Raw genomic sequence first — 15,452 nt, forward strand, 5'->3', positions numbered from 1 at the left:
TCATATACTTGTGGAATTTGGTGTGAAATTTGTAGCTATAAAGCTACTGTTATGAAATTTCGTTGCTATTGTTGTTGTTTTTTTTTTTTAGTTTTAGTTTCGTAATGGTCTAATGGTGGAATCAATTTTATTTTTATTTTTATTTTTTTGGAATTTGGTGATTGTTATTGTTATTGTGGAACTAGATATTATGTTTGTTTAAATTAATGGTAGAACAATATGCATATTTATGTTTTGGAAAATTATGAAATGAAAATATTATATGATTTTTCTTTGTTAATAGATTATGTGAATCCGTGGTTTCAAACCGAACCGAACCGTATTTAAATGGTTTGGTTCGGATTGGTTCCAAAATTTAAATGAATCGGATTGGTTCCAATTGTTATGGAATTGTAGACAATGGATTGGTCTTGGTTTTATCTCAAACTGAACCAATCCAGACAATGTTCTTCCCTACCTGGGAGTGTACTCCCTCCTAGTCTCAAGCTCAACTCCCACTAAATACTATTAACTCCTTGAAGCGAAACTCATGGGCTTTGTCTAATCCACGTGGAGGGAGCGTTTTTTATGAGTCTCGAGATTAATTGAAATGTACGTAAACTGATCCAAACAACCGGTCATCAAGAATTTTTTTTTGGAGGTATCTAGTTTGATCAATAGGGAATAAAAGAAAATAAATGATATAATTTCCAAATTATACATGCTATCCATATATTTGAAGTTAATAAATATGAAGAAATAATATCATTATAATTATCAGATCAATTTAAGTAATTTGTTTTATTAAAGGGAGAGAATTGATCCGATTTGTTAAAATAATCAATCTTCACAAACACTTCACATAGGAAAAGAAAATATTTGAGAATTTCAAAAAGTACTCATAATTTTATCAACAATAATATAATAAGATATGTATTAATTTTTAATTTATTACATATTTAATTATGATGAATCTCTCATGTCACATCAATAGAAGTAAATTTATAAATATAAATATATGAGTCTCTAATATTACTCCTTCATATAAATAAATGAAAATCAACAATTTTAATTTTCTCTCTCCCTCCTCCTTTTATGTCTCCACTTTATTTTGCAAAGATGTTTTTGAACATGACAAATAAAAATTCAAGTTACATTTGGTAGAGTTTTGGAATTATGATTTGAGAATAGAGTAGTATTTTGAGTTTGTGAGTTTTGGAACTATGAATTGAGTGTGAAAATTTTATTTGGTTATGCGTTTTAAAAAAAGTTTTGAATTGAATTTCAATTGAGTGATGTGGCATATGATATTTGATTCAAAAATTTACAACTCATAACCAAATACACAACCCAAAATTCTATTCAAAGCTCATAAATTTTTTTTAAAATATTTCCAAAATATTTTTTATTTAAAATATAAAAATAACAGGTGTCAAAAAAAAATACGAACACTGTTCCGGTTAACCGGCTGGACATCCGGGGGATGTTCAGGTAGACTCAAAATTAAAAAATCCTCTACTTTTCAGAATGGAGAACACGAAAAAGAGAGAGAGTAGCCAAACAGGAAAAAGAAATATGTTTTAAAATGTGTGATGGAATCACAATTCTAAAACTCCATCAAAAAAATGTTAGACAATCTTCACTATATTCAAAAAATGGATTAAAGAAAGGAAAGAGACTGTTTGATTACAAAAATCCAACCAGTGTATAAAAATATATAAATAAAAATAGATTTTTATTTTGTTATAATATCAAAATCAAAATCAAAATCTGGAACATGAAAAATAATTAAACAGAAAAGTAATCAAGGTACTTACCTTATTATTTTCTCGAACAAATTTTTGATCAAGTCTAGTGTTTAACACTGTGTCTTTAAAACAGATTCGTCATCTCCACGGTACTTTCAGATAGCGAACGTCTATCTCCTATGATAAAATGATCAACAACAAACAATAACAGCACTACAAATACACTTTGTGTTTATACACTTTCTTACAGAAAAATTAATGCAACAAAATGCAGAGAACAATAGCAGGAAAGAAGAACAAAAATTAGAATGCCAAATCCAAATGAGAGACTGCCTATTTATAGATGGAAAAGTAGTTGTTCAGATTTGAATGAACAGGTAGCAAACCTGTTTAAATAGGTACAAGACCTGCTCGATTTGAATGAACAGGTAAGGCATTGTTTGGGTTTGAATTTGAATAGATACTGAATCTGTTCAGTTTAAATTCAAACAAATAAAAACCTGTTTGGTGGAGGAAAAAACTGAGTAGAATTTTGGAATTAATTTCAAATTTTAAATTCTGAAAAAAATGTAAGAATTTTAATAAAATTCAAATAGTTTTTGCGTGCGCTTGTGTGTTTATTTTTGGGTCCAATGTGTCTAACCCACTTTGTTCACAATCTCTCCCTTCTACAAACTTGGGGTGCCCCTTGGGGCCTTTCCCATGTTGCAAACTCAAGTCTTATAAACCTATAAAAGTTTTCTCACCAAACCAATGTGGGACAAGCCTTTAATTCAAACCTTTAAGGAATTTCCACCAAAAATTTCATTTCCATGAAGCTCACTTTGGCTTCAATTTTCTATTCACCCGATAATGGTTTTGAGCAACCAGATATACTATGTGAATCACAACGCGGTATAGAACACGTTACCACTTAGACCCGCCAATTTTGGCGCATGGATTCCACCTAAAAATTAGACCAAGGTTGAGGAAAAATCTGATTTTTTCAAAACCATTTCTAACAAAAAAAATGCATACAAATAGAGGGATGGAATTAAGTTTTCAAAGCTGCACCAAACACATTCTTTCTCTACCGTTATTTATATGATTATGTTATTCAAAACTCATTAGAAAGAAATAATATTCTCAACCTACATTTATATATGGTAAATTGCGACAGTAGTCTTCATACTTTAATTCTTGTATCATTTTAGTTATTGTAATTTTAATTGATTCAATTTTGACATTTAATTTGTCATTTTGTTTTGATTTGGTTCAATTGATTACAATTCATAACATTTTTTATGAAAATATGTATATAAGTGGCATATATCATTTTTTAGAGTAAAATTATAAATTTACTAACATCGTTGAGTTAACCTCAATTAATTCAGTAATTATTTTGAGTCGAAAATACTAACGACATTATCAATTGGACTAAATTGACACAAAATTTAAAATTAAGGGTCAAAATTGTGCCAATTAAAAGGGTATAGACTAAAATGACAATGTGTAAAATGTAAGGACCACTAGTGTAATTTGTCCTTACATGTATACTAGGAGTGTGAGTCTACTCGATGAATGTGTTTAAAATATAAATTTTAATTTTAAATTCATAACATATTTTCTATGTTGTTTAAGTGATATTATTTAGTAAATTAAGTGACTGGTCTTAGATTTAAATCCTGCGCCTCTCTTTTAATTACTATTTTTTATTTTTTTATTTTTAATAAAAAAATTAACACTTGACCCAAAAAGAGAAAGCCACTTGACAAAAAAAGATAAGAAAGTTTATGAATACCAAGTAAAGTCTTCACTTTTAATAATAGTATAAATATGTATATATCACATTTTTTCATTGTTTTCTTCCTTTTTCTACTCAAGTAGAACCTTCCTCATCCACATAAAATTGATTTAAATTTACAAGGTGACATAATATTAATATGAAAATATTAAAAATCTAAAAGCAAAAAACAAAAGTTTAATTAGAAAATTAAAAGAAAAAATCCTCTCTCTCCTCTAAGTACTTTGAATAAATGTAATGCCACCACATAAGCTATAGGGGAATGCATGGTCATCTTCTTGGTTTTCTTCATCGCTTTTTGGCTATATATATATATATATATATCATGATTTGGATCAAATGTTCGCGAAGTGGTTTTGTGAAGATTGCATCATTTGCAAATCCGTGCTTGTTTGGCACGAGTTATCATCGCTAATCAAAGTCCTGAAACATGTAAATTAAGGGTAAGATTAGTATTACTTCAATGAGATGAAACTAAAAATGATCAATCTAATAAACAACATATAGTATACAATGTTTACTGTGGTTTTTTCTTTAACCCTCTTTTTTAGGCTCAAGAAAGAAATGCAAAAATCTAATCTTCAAAATTGTTTCGAAAAAGATCAATATATATATAGTAATTTGTGTAAGATCTTACTCTCGTGGACGAGATGTCCAAAGGGAACTTAAAGCTCGTAGTCGACCATAGTACTCGCCAATTACCAAAAAACACCGTACTGCTTGTCGAACTGTTAATATTCGGCGCAGTTGATGAAGAGTTTGTTGTCTTAATATATCTGCCTACAATTTAGCATTATCAAAAAAGTGAATTAATGTTCAAACAAATTACTAACATCTAAATAAATAGGAACGGAGAAAAAATATTCAATTATATATAAACATCAAATCAAAACTATCACAGACAAGTTGAGATGGGGTCCAACTGCAAGGACACAAGGGTTACAAACTCTAAACAAAATGTCAAATGGGTTGAAACTAGAAACTATTAAACTTGTCTTATCTTTGAGATTGGACCAGTCCAAACAAAACTTAAAAAAAATATTATCTTTTGTTCGATTCTTCATATAATATAGCCCCAAATTATTTTGAAAACTTTGGTGATAGGTCTAGCAAGGGTTTTTATTTCGCTAGGTGTTGCTTTCAAACCAACTTTTGACGGAAACAATTTAGATGCAAAAACTACATCAAACAAACACTAACATTCAACAATGTAAAATTTTGAATTCTTAATAGCAAAGCAAAGTATATTCACCACAAAATCATTAAAGATAATAAAATTACAATAAGCCAATCAAGTAGGATGAGATTGATCCATCATACACGTGGCAAACATTGAGTAGAAAAGATGCATGGATTGGTTGTATAAAAAAATAAAAAATAAAAAAATTACATTATCCCATCCCTTAAAAGTTGACCTAAAATGGATAGTGACTGTTTTATTGGTAGAATTTTATGGTCAAATGAGATTTTTGTGATCATCATGAAGGTGGGAAATCATCGGATGGTCAGAACTGGCTTAGAAATAGTTGACTAGATGATAATTTCTTGTGTGTATATAATAACTTAATGTAAAAAGTCTAAAATTTTAAATCAAGCTTTTATAATGATACTCTTACGCATCATATGTGTTAGAATTGTAGCGCAAACAAAGGAATGAAACACTGAACTAAGCAATTTTTGTACCAAATTCTTAATTAGACCAGTCTTTATTGTGGTAAACTTCCCCTAATGACAATATAAGCAAATCATAATACAAAAAGGAATTTTCTAAAAAAAATCCTAGCCATTAAGTCTAGATTAAGGACAAAATCCATCCGTTATTGACAATGAGTAAAATCGGATGTAAAAAAACAAGGTGATTTTTGTGATATACTTATATCACATAATGCGAGCTTACTGACTAAGAATTAATTCTACTTACTTTATAATATGATAAAAAAAGAAAAAAGAAAAAAAGATCTACTTATCCTTGGAACTGATTTTACTTCCTAGTTTTTTTGGTGCACTGTAGTTGGACCCCAAGTTACGTGGGTTCTATCTCTATATTTGGACTATGAATTGTGTATGTGATTTCAATGGGACCCAAAATGTAAAGAGCTTTGCTTAGTGACACCCTTTATATGTCATTCTTACCCTCTTATTTTAACTTTCAAATCAGTTTTCATACCATGCCATTTTTTTCATAAAGCAATACCAAAAGTAATTGCTTGAGAAGGAAGTATTCCCACTAAAGACATAAATAGGTCCTTAATCATCGTATCAACTTTATTACGGCACCAAGGATCCTCTAGAGTGAAATTTTTTTAAAATTTCCTAGAGTGCTACATTGTATGGTTGAGATTTACTGGTAAGTCACATCAGAAAAATTGATGTGACTTGCCATTAAATCTCAACCACACAATGTAACACTCTAGGAAACTTTAGAAAAAAATCACTCTAGAGGATCCTTGCTCTTACTACGGATATAAAAATAAATTATAAATAAATAAAAAAAGTCACATAATAAACATCGAGAGAACGTGGGGTTCATACCCACTTTCATGTCAATTCTATGACTCTTTTAAGACATTTATTCGTGTGTCCTAGATTTGCTCATACTTTAATTACAAAGCCACTCTACAAAAGATTGAATCATGTCAATTTACAATACACCACTAAAGTCCAGTATTAGAAAACCTGTTTGTCGAATTATTTTAAAAAATGTAATATTGGTGTTTTTAAGCTTCTTACTGTTATTTACTAGGGTGAACATGAAAAATGGAAGCGGAAAATAAAAATGAAAACAAAGAAAACGAAAACACAACCGAGTTACCTGGTGAACAAAGCCTTCAAGATTGGTGAGCTTGCCGAGAGCAACAGCCATATGATGCATGCCGTCGTTGAGAGAGACACCGGCAACAGTGTCGATGAGAGACTGTTGAAGCTGTTCTAATCCCTGAGTAAGAGCCTCCTCTGCCTGTTGTGATGAATGTTGGAGGCTGTATATCCCCATGAATTGCTGCTCTGTTAATGGGTCTAATTGGGTTATTAACATCTGTCCAATATCAACAACAAGAAGCTCAGGATCAGTTAATATTCAAGATACATGTCGGTTAATTTTCGTTACCTTCTTTTTTATATCAGTCTTAACTAGATAACCCCGAAAATTAAAATTCAATACATTTTAAATTTTTAAATAAAGTACATTGAAAATGAGAATGAGCCAACTTTTTAAGGGTTTTTTTTTTTCCACAAAAATTTGTTTCTTTTTGAACTTTTTCTTTTTTTTTTGAATTTTCAGGATCATTTAGTGGAGAGTTCAGGCTGGGGAAGGTGGTCGCTGTAATTTTCAGTGAATGGGTTGTTTGGTGACACAGAAAACATCAATAGAATTTTTGAGTGGTTGGTAAGTGGTTAAATCATGAAAAGGAAATGCAAAAATGTTACTGCTACTGGAATTTTCTATCACTCATGAAAAGCACCCTTTCCAGGTTTCAGGGGTTTTTTTTTTTTTTTTTCCTCTTTCTCATATTTGAAATGAGAAACTTATGTTGTGTTTAGTTGGAGAATTTGGGGAGGGATTTAGAAATGAAAAAGAAAAAAGTATGTGAAATTAGATGAAATATAAGTATATTTTTTCTCATTTATACTTTTTCTCTTTCTCTTTCCAAATCTCCCAACCAAACATAGTATTAAAAATCCTGAAAAATGAAATTCCTAGAGTGACCATTTTTTTCTTTCTTTCATTCTTTTTTGGGGGCAAACAAGTGTTCAAAGTGGATTAAGGGCTAGTTTGGCATGTACTAAATAAGTCAAAAAGTCAAAAAGTCACTATCTTATTTAAGTCACATCATCTTATTTAAATCACATCACCTTTCTAACACATCACATCAAACCCAACCCAAACTCAACCCAAACCCACCAATAAGTCAAAAAGTGCACTTTTTTAGGGCATCCCAAACCAACCCTAAGCATTGAAATGCCCATATTATCCCTAAAAATTTTACAGATTCACAGTACCACTTAGATACCAATTAATGACAAGTGATGTGATAGAATCGACCCAAGGACTTTTGAGGCCTGAGAGCAAAATATCAAAATGAGGTTTATCTTACTTGTCCTTTAAACAATTGTCACCTTTGGCAATAAGAAAGTTTTTGGCAAGCCTAAACTAAAAGATTAAGCCGCCTCTTAATAGTAAAGTGAGATTTATATTCATGAGCACAGTATAACTGTATAAGTGACATATTTTAAGGAAAAATTAGATTAAATCTTTCAAACCTTGATGAGCTCTGAGGGCCGAAAACCGCCCATCCAGAGGAAGCAACGCTCGGCCGGAGTAGTCCACATTCCGGTGATGAGGTGGAACACATCAGTTTTGGCAGCCACTCCCTTGAGGCAGAAAATTTCATCATAATGAGCAATATATCCATCTACTATCACTGTAAGATCGCTATCCGATAAATGCGCTTGCAACCCTGACCGGAGCTCCGACATGTGCCTGTGATCATCATCTAACCATCTTGCATATTCCATATCAAACATCGCCGCACCTACAACAACAATAACAAGAACAGTGTTAATGTCACGCACCAAAATGTTTTTGTGTTATATGATATTTAGATCTTTTTACACGTGTGTAGATCCTACATAAAAAATTATGCCCGCATTACCATCACAATTATTTCATAGTCGTGTAAAAATGCCAGTACTTGCTATCGTGAGACGATTGGGACCGGAGACATATGAAAATCTAGACAGAACGAGAAAGAAGTGTGCAACATCAAATTTTCGTATATCAAAAATTTTCACAGAATAAGACACAAATATGAGACAAAAGGTATGATCTGCCATTTATCTTGTATTTAGGAAACTCCTCGTGTTCATAGTACAATTGATAACAAAAACAAGGACAACAAATTATTTTTAATGTTTATAAAAGTCAGAGAGAAATTTCCCCAAGCATGGCCACATTTATGATATGGATGGTCTATAGATAAATTAATGTTTGCATCGAGCAAGACTTAATAGCAAGACTTAATGGAGCTTTAATTTTTACTATTCAATGAATATAATATTATGACCTTGACAATTTTGCTTGCTTTTAAATAATAAAAATACATCCAGAGGAATTAAGAATGTTATTTTTATTTATTTATTTTCAAAATGTCAAATATTTAAGCCGGTGATTTGAGATTTGATGGAGACTAATTTTTGTTACGTACAATAGTAGTCTGATTTTTTTTATAATTCTTCTCAGAACTAGAGATTATGATAATTGCACCATATATCTTTTCCCTTACCTTTTTCATTTTATTTTTTTTTTAAACAAAATGTAGTCAAATTCAGATTTTTTTTGATGAACAAATTAGATTTGATAAGCTATCGATCTTTGCATATTGAATAGGATACCGTCCTAAAAATGGCAGAAAATATTATCACATTTGAATTTCTTCTTTATCTTTTTTCCTTTTTTTATAATTTTATTCATCTACTTACAACTTGTCATTATCAATAAAATTATTTTAATAAGTGCCCATGTATTAAAAACTAGATAAACAAACAAATGGCATAGGGATCCTATTAAAAAAAAGAGTGGGCTATTATCAGCTGGGCCCCTGAATCATTTTCAATCCTGAGTGCACCAATTAAAGTCCGCCACCTCACCTCCTAAAGTAAATAATAATAAGTTATAAATAATTCTACACATATTAATAATCTTATTAAAAATATTTCTAAAAATACAAATAATCAAATGTGATTAGTTGTAAAAAAAAATATATCTAAACCTCTAATGATATTTGAATATAAATACTTTTAGTAGAATTGTTAGTAAGATTTTAAATAAATGTAGTAACGCTCATAATTTATGTTGCTCATAATTTATACACATCAACTACTTTACTGCATACATTTTTACATAAATATAATAATTTTTTCTCCAACTAATCTAAATATTATGTAATCTAATATTACAATGTAAAATTGATAATATGGTCACTTGATATTATTGTAATATAGACAATTTTTCTTGAGTCACTATAATTTATTTAGGCCAAGCCATTCATTTTTTACTTGTTTGTACATGTGTAGATTCAGTATAGTTTGTTTGGGCGTCATTTAACATGATTCGAACTCGTTTATTTTTACTTATATATATATATATATATGGATAGATAGATTATTCATAAAATAAAAAAAATTAGATTCATTTGATAATTTTAATCATTTGAAAAAAAGAAAGAGGAAGAAAAAAATATTACAAAAATAGGAAGGGCATAAGTGATTTTATGGTGAGATGTAACTGAAAAGTTATTGCATCTCTCCATATTTGTATAATTTCTTATTCTTTTTTTTTTTTTACCTAGCTGATAAGAATTACCTTTTAAAATAATAAACAATATATTTTTAAACTCATACTAATCATACACTACAATAAAAATATATAAATATATTATTATCTGGCTAATTTTTTATATATATATTAGGTTGTTTGGAATGTGCTATATAAGTATATTTTTTTGACTTTTTAGCTACAAAATAAAGAAAAAAAAGATGTATATTTAGAAGGGTATGGCTTCTGTCCAGTCCGGGATCGGATTGGACCGTACTGTCGGGTCCCTGGGGGCCACCACGGGTCCCGTTTTGATAATATGAACCGTTGAATGTGTAGAACTCGTCGAGTACTATATGCTTATAAAAAATCACGTTGATCGGATATCGATAGCTATGTGATCAAATTAATTTCGTATTAAAAAAATTAGACAGTGAACAAATTAACGGTTGACAAAAAACTGATTTGATCATATAGCTATCGATATCCGATCAACGTAATTTTTTATAAGCATATAATACTTGATGAGTTCTACACATTAACGGTTCAGATTATCAAAACGGAACCCGTGGTGGGCTCCCACGGGGAAGCCATACCCTATTAAGAATAATTTTTTAACTTTTTATGAAAAAGTGTGTAATAAAATATTGTAATAAAATTAAAATGACCATTCTACTATTGTTGACTTTTTGACATTTGGATAGTTAAATTCAAAGAGCAAAATAATAATTTTGCCCTCCCCACAAGCTTTCCCCAAATAATATGGATTTTTTTGATTTTTTTAGTAATTTTTTGACTTTTGTAAGTTGCTGTGTTATACAAGTGCATTTTTTTAATTTTTAGCTAAAAAAGTAGAGAAAAAAAGATGTATGTTTAGAATATTTTTTTGACTTTTTATAAAAAAAAAATTGTAATAAAATATTATAATAAAATTAAAATGACCGTTTTACCATTATTAAGTTTTAACTTTTGAATAATTAAATTTAATGGGCAAATAAATAATTTCGTCATCTAAGCTTCTCCATAAACTTTCCCAAAATAGTATAACTTTTTTGTTTTTTTAATAAATTTTTGATTTTTTTTTTTTTTTTTTTTTTGTGACTTATCCAAACCAATAAAAAAATATACAAAAAGGACAGCTGTGGTGGGCCGAGAAAATTGAAAAGCTCAACAGGAGATAGAGCTTCACCCCACCGCTTCATACGAGAGAGAGAGAGAGAGAGAGAGAGAGAGAGAGAGTTACCAGAACTGATATTTCCACCTGCACCGCCACCTCCTCCCAGAAACAATCCCTGTTATTAACACCACCCCCAACAAATAAATAAATATATCAGTAACCATCAATAAAATAATAAATCTATATTACTTTATAAAATCAAGATGAAGGTGTCTAACGTTTGAGAAGTAAGCTAAAAGTTAAATTTTTGATTTTTTTAAAAATATATAAAAAAAATAAAAAAGTGATATGATTTAAAAAAAATTAAAAAATCAAATTTTTTACTTTTTAACTCAATTATTGTTTTTCAATTTTAAAAAATTTATATAAAAAAAATGTACGAGACTTGAATAAAAAAATTAATTCTTATTGCTTAAACAATACATTATGCATATATATTATAATATTAATTAATTAACTTATTATTTATTTACGTTGCACAATTATTGTGTGTACCAGCCAAAAGTATATATATATATATATATATATGTATTAATGATCACGAGTTTCAACAAAAATGAAGGAACCTGAGCTCGAGCTCGCTGAAGATCCTGCTCCAACTGAGAAAGCTTTATCCTACTTGTCTCCAGCTGCTGCACATACGCCTATACATACAAACATATACAGATACAGATAGAGAGAAAGATAAGTCGGTTCGGTTCGGTGCGGTGAGATTTTAAAAAAAAACTTAGCAGAGAAGTTGATGGAAAATATGACACGTATTTTCCAGGAAAGTTTTTGTATTGCAGGAGGAAACTGACCTTTTTTCTGATTCGGCTCTTCCTTGCTGCTTCTCTGTTCTGCGCCAAACGTCTCAGTGTCTGTAAAAACCCAATGCATCAAAGACTTTCACCTAATAGCTTTCGGTCTTCATCAACTACTTTATTTTTATTTTCATATCACTACCTTGGCATCAAGTGCTCTCTCTGATGTTGAACCTCCAGGTCCTTTCCTCTGAAACACTCGAGAGTAAATAAAAACGGTTAATATTTCTTTCATAATGGATTATTATAATTAAGATTAATGTACCCAAAAAAAAAATGTGTGAAAATATATGGAAGAATGTATAAAAAAATATGTTAAAAAATACATTAAAATTTTAAATTTTTATTCATTTTCTTCATTATTAAAAACTATCATTACTACGAAAAAATTTGTTATAACCAAACAATCCAAATGCCATGCTTATTGTGTATTTTCTTCTATCAAAAAAGGTTCCTTTTTTCAAGGTTTTTAAAACAAAAAATGTAGCGATTAAAAAGTGGGAGCACCAGAGGAAGCATATATTTCGAGTGAAGTTCACATCATTACCTGCCATTTGATTCGGGGGTTCATAGGACATTTGTGTTTCGAATTCCAAGATAGATCAAGAAACTATATACTACTGCAACTTTAAACTACAGTCTTGGGGAACTATATACCACTACAACTTTAAACTACAGTTTTGGGGAATGAATAAAGGAAGTCATTGTTATATTGAAACAAGTTGAATCCACCCCATTGCCAAGATTCTTAGTTCAGATCAGACTCCAATCACAAAATCATTCAATTCATAAATCATATAAAAGAACTCAAATTCTTTTATCAATTTTGTTAAAAGTTGTGGGGATCTACACTTTTTAGATTGACTTTATGCCTCAAAAATGGAGTTATAAAGTCAAGACATAATTCAATAAATATGAATGATTTGACACAACAAAATAGAAATATTGAAGATAAAAAATTGATTTCACGCTGTTGAAATAGATCTTTTATTTTTAAAATTTTCTCTTTTGATAAATTAATAATGATTCAATGTAAATGATATAGCAAAAAAGAGATTTGAAGACAAAAAAATCTGAAAATGAGAGGGAGAGAATGATAATAACAACAAAGATGCCACCTTTGTCCTAAGATTTTGGGATGGTAATAGAAAGAGGAGCTTAGAAATAAATAGCATTCAGAGGGTGAGGATGAAGAGAACCTTTTCTGGGGTGTGTTTGGCAGCTTGTTGAGACTCTGATAATCCAGTTCTAGGGCCATCACTTGCCATCTCTAGTTGTTGTTGCTGCTGCTGCTGTTGTTGGTGTGGCATCTGGGCATTCCTCTGATCAAAACTCTGATGATCTGAAGATGCCTTTCTACTCATAGGAGATTCTGGTTCCAGATGTGCCTCAACCTTACTTGGAAGCGTGTTCACTGCTGATCCTGAGTCAGTACTAGTCTCTCCTCCTGATTTTGAACTTCCCTATATTAAAACAAAACAAAAAAAAAACCCACTAAATTTTTTCAACTGGGTATTTACAAATCATCATAAACCACCTCAAAAACCTCACTTTTCAACTGGGAGTTTTCAAGAAACACAACAAAAAAGTGATATTTCAAGATGGGTATTAGAGAATTCTCTCAGAAAGAAAATAACTTGTTCAAGTTCTTTATTTTGTTTTTGTTTATTTATAACAAATGGTCAAAGAAAGGGGAGAGAGAAAACTACTATTGGGGTTTGATGATGGAATCTCATAGGCCATGCAGGGAACATTTCCAGAGTAGCTGCAGGAGGAGGCCTGCTCGCTGTAAAAAAAGCTGCAACAGAATCACCAAAAGCAAAAAATCTCTCAGAATCATCAGCAAGCAAAAAATAATAAAAACACTGCCAAAGATTTTCAAAAAACAGTTTGTTTTTTTTTCCCTTCTTTCTGCAGTCAGGTGGGGGACTCAGGTTTCCTAGTTTGAAACCCCACGCCATTCATCTCTTTCCTCCAAATATGATTAGCGTGTTAGAAATGGAAAGCCCCTCTTTGTAGACATATTCAAATCTCACTCTCTCTCCTCCAAATATGATTACTGTGTTGGAAATGGAAAGCCCCTCTTTGTAGACATATTCAAATCTCACTCTCTCTCCTCCAAATATGATTACTGTATTGGACATGGAAAGCCCCTCTATGTATATAGACATATTCAAATCTCTCCCTCTCTCTCTCTCTCTCTCTCTCTCTATAGGGGTTGGTTATGTTTGTCAAACGTCAGAAGAAGTAGAGGAGAGAAGCATACATGATTTAGCTTCATCATTATTATTGATCTTAACTTCTTGCAGCACAATAGCTTCCTCAAAATCTCCAAAATCAAAAGAAGATCCTTCTTGATTACTGAAACAAAGAAATTATTAATAACCCATGTCAGATTTTGAGAAATAAAATAAAACCCATTAATCTTTAAAAAAAAAAATTGTATTGATTTGAGAAATATAAGTGAAACAAACAATATATATACATGAAACTTAAAGGAGGATTATTAGTAATCCCATGAAGAAGTGAATATGGGATATGGTGGTTTGAAGTTCCTGTGTCTGACATTAAACCAGTCAATCCAACTCTATGACTCGCCATTCAAACCATGATTCTCATGCTTCTGCAATTCAGAAATGGTGAAAATCATTTTCCAGGAAAAGTAAATAAGAGAGAAAATGAATGAAAGTTGAGAAACAGGGGCATAGAACAACAACTACATACATGCAGTAATTTTTCTATGGAATTCTTGAGAGACAACAGTCCTCTTCTGGAGCAAAACTCAACAGAAAGAAACACAAGAACTGGAAAAGATCAAAGCTTTCTTGTCAAAGTATCTCTCTCTCTCTCTCTCTCAGAGCAGTGAAACTTTTTGATATTTAATGGGTCTCTATCTACCTTTCTCTCCTTCTATAAAAGAGGTTGATTATTCTGTTTTGAGTTGCTTTATTTATGGCCTTATGTATGTAGCAGTAATTATTATCAGGTTTGAAACTCATCCCACGGTACAGATAATTTTGTCCTTGCAAGCATGTCTCATGCCTCTGTTTTTGTTGTGGGGTTTCAAAAACACAAATTATTTTGTTTGGTTTTAGTTTTTTAGAATTATTTTTCATAAATTATTATTATTATTTTTTTTTATTGAATTTTTTAACATTTTAAGTAATTTTTTTAATTTTTAGACACACTTAACATAAATACACTTAAAAAGTATAATATTTGTGAAAAAAATCTTTAAAAAAATCACTAAATATCAAAAATATTAAAAAAATATGAAAATTTAGTATTTTTTATATTTTTTTTATGTATTTATTAATTTTTTAAAATATTTTTCACAAATATTTTACTATTTAGATATATCTAAATAAGGTATATCTAAAAAAAATTTAAAAAAATTACTTAAAATTTAAAAAATATTCACTAAAAACAAAAATATATAAAAAAATAAAAAAACTCAATTTGCAGAAAATTAAATTCAAAAAACCGAAATCAAACGGACTGAATTTTATTCTTATAAAATAACAATCATCTTGTTTGATTTTAATTTTTTAAATTTAATTTTTTAAATTTTAATTGTTAATTTTTAATTTTTAATTTTTTTAATAATTTTTTTTAATATTTTAAGTATTTTTTTTACTTTTTAAATGTA

At 29.9% G+C, this 15,452-nt stretch overlaps 1 protein-coding gene across 1 annotated transcript; it reads right to left on the bottom strand.

Moving 5' to 3' along the window:
- Positions 1-3,496: 3,496 nt before the first annotated feature.
- Positions 3,497-14,890, bottom strand: LOC114273443 (transcription factor TGA9). Its single transcript, XM_028215236.2, has 13 exons — positions 14,528-14,890; positions 14,289-14,426; positions 14,070-14,164; positions 13,513-13,601; positions 13,003-13,266; positions 11,946-11,993; positions 11,801-11,860; positions 11,567-11,644; positions 11,067-11,115; positions 7,771-8,042; positions 6,323-6,544; positions 4,148-4,290; positions 3,497-3,933 (listed from the first exon to the last, which is right to left on the bottom strand). Exons 2-13 carry the CDS (start codon positions 14,402-14,404, stop codon positions 3,846-3,848), a joined length of 1,524 nt encoding a protein of 507 aa, XP_028071037.2. The 5' UTR covers positions 14,405-14,426; positions 14,528-14,890; the 3' UTR covers positions 3,497-3,845.
- Between the last annotated feature and the right edge of the window lie 562 nt (positions 14,891-15,452).

Source organism: Camellia sinensis, chromosome 12, assembly GCF_055761805.1.
Source record: "Camellia sinensis isolate YWXY chromosome 12, ASM5576180v1, whole genome shotgun sequence".
Classification (NCBI taxonomy): domain Eukaryota; kingdom Viridiplantae; phylum Streptophyta; class Magnoliopsida; order Ericales; family Theaceae; genus Camellia; species Camellia sinensis.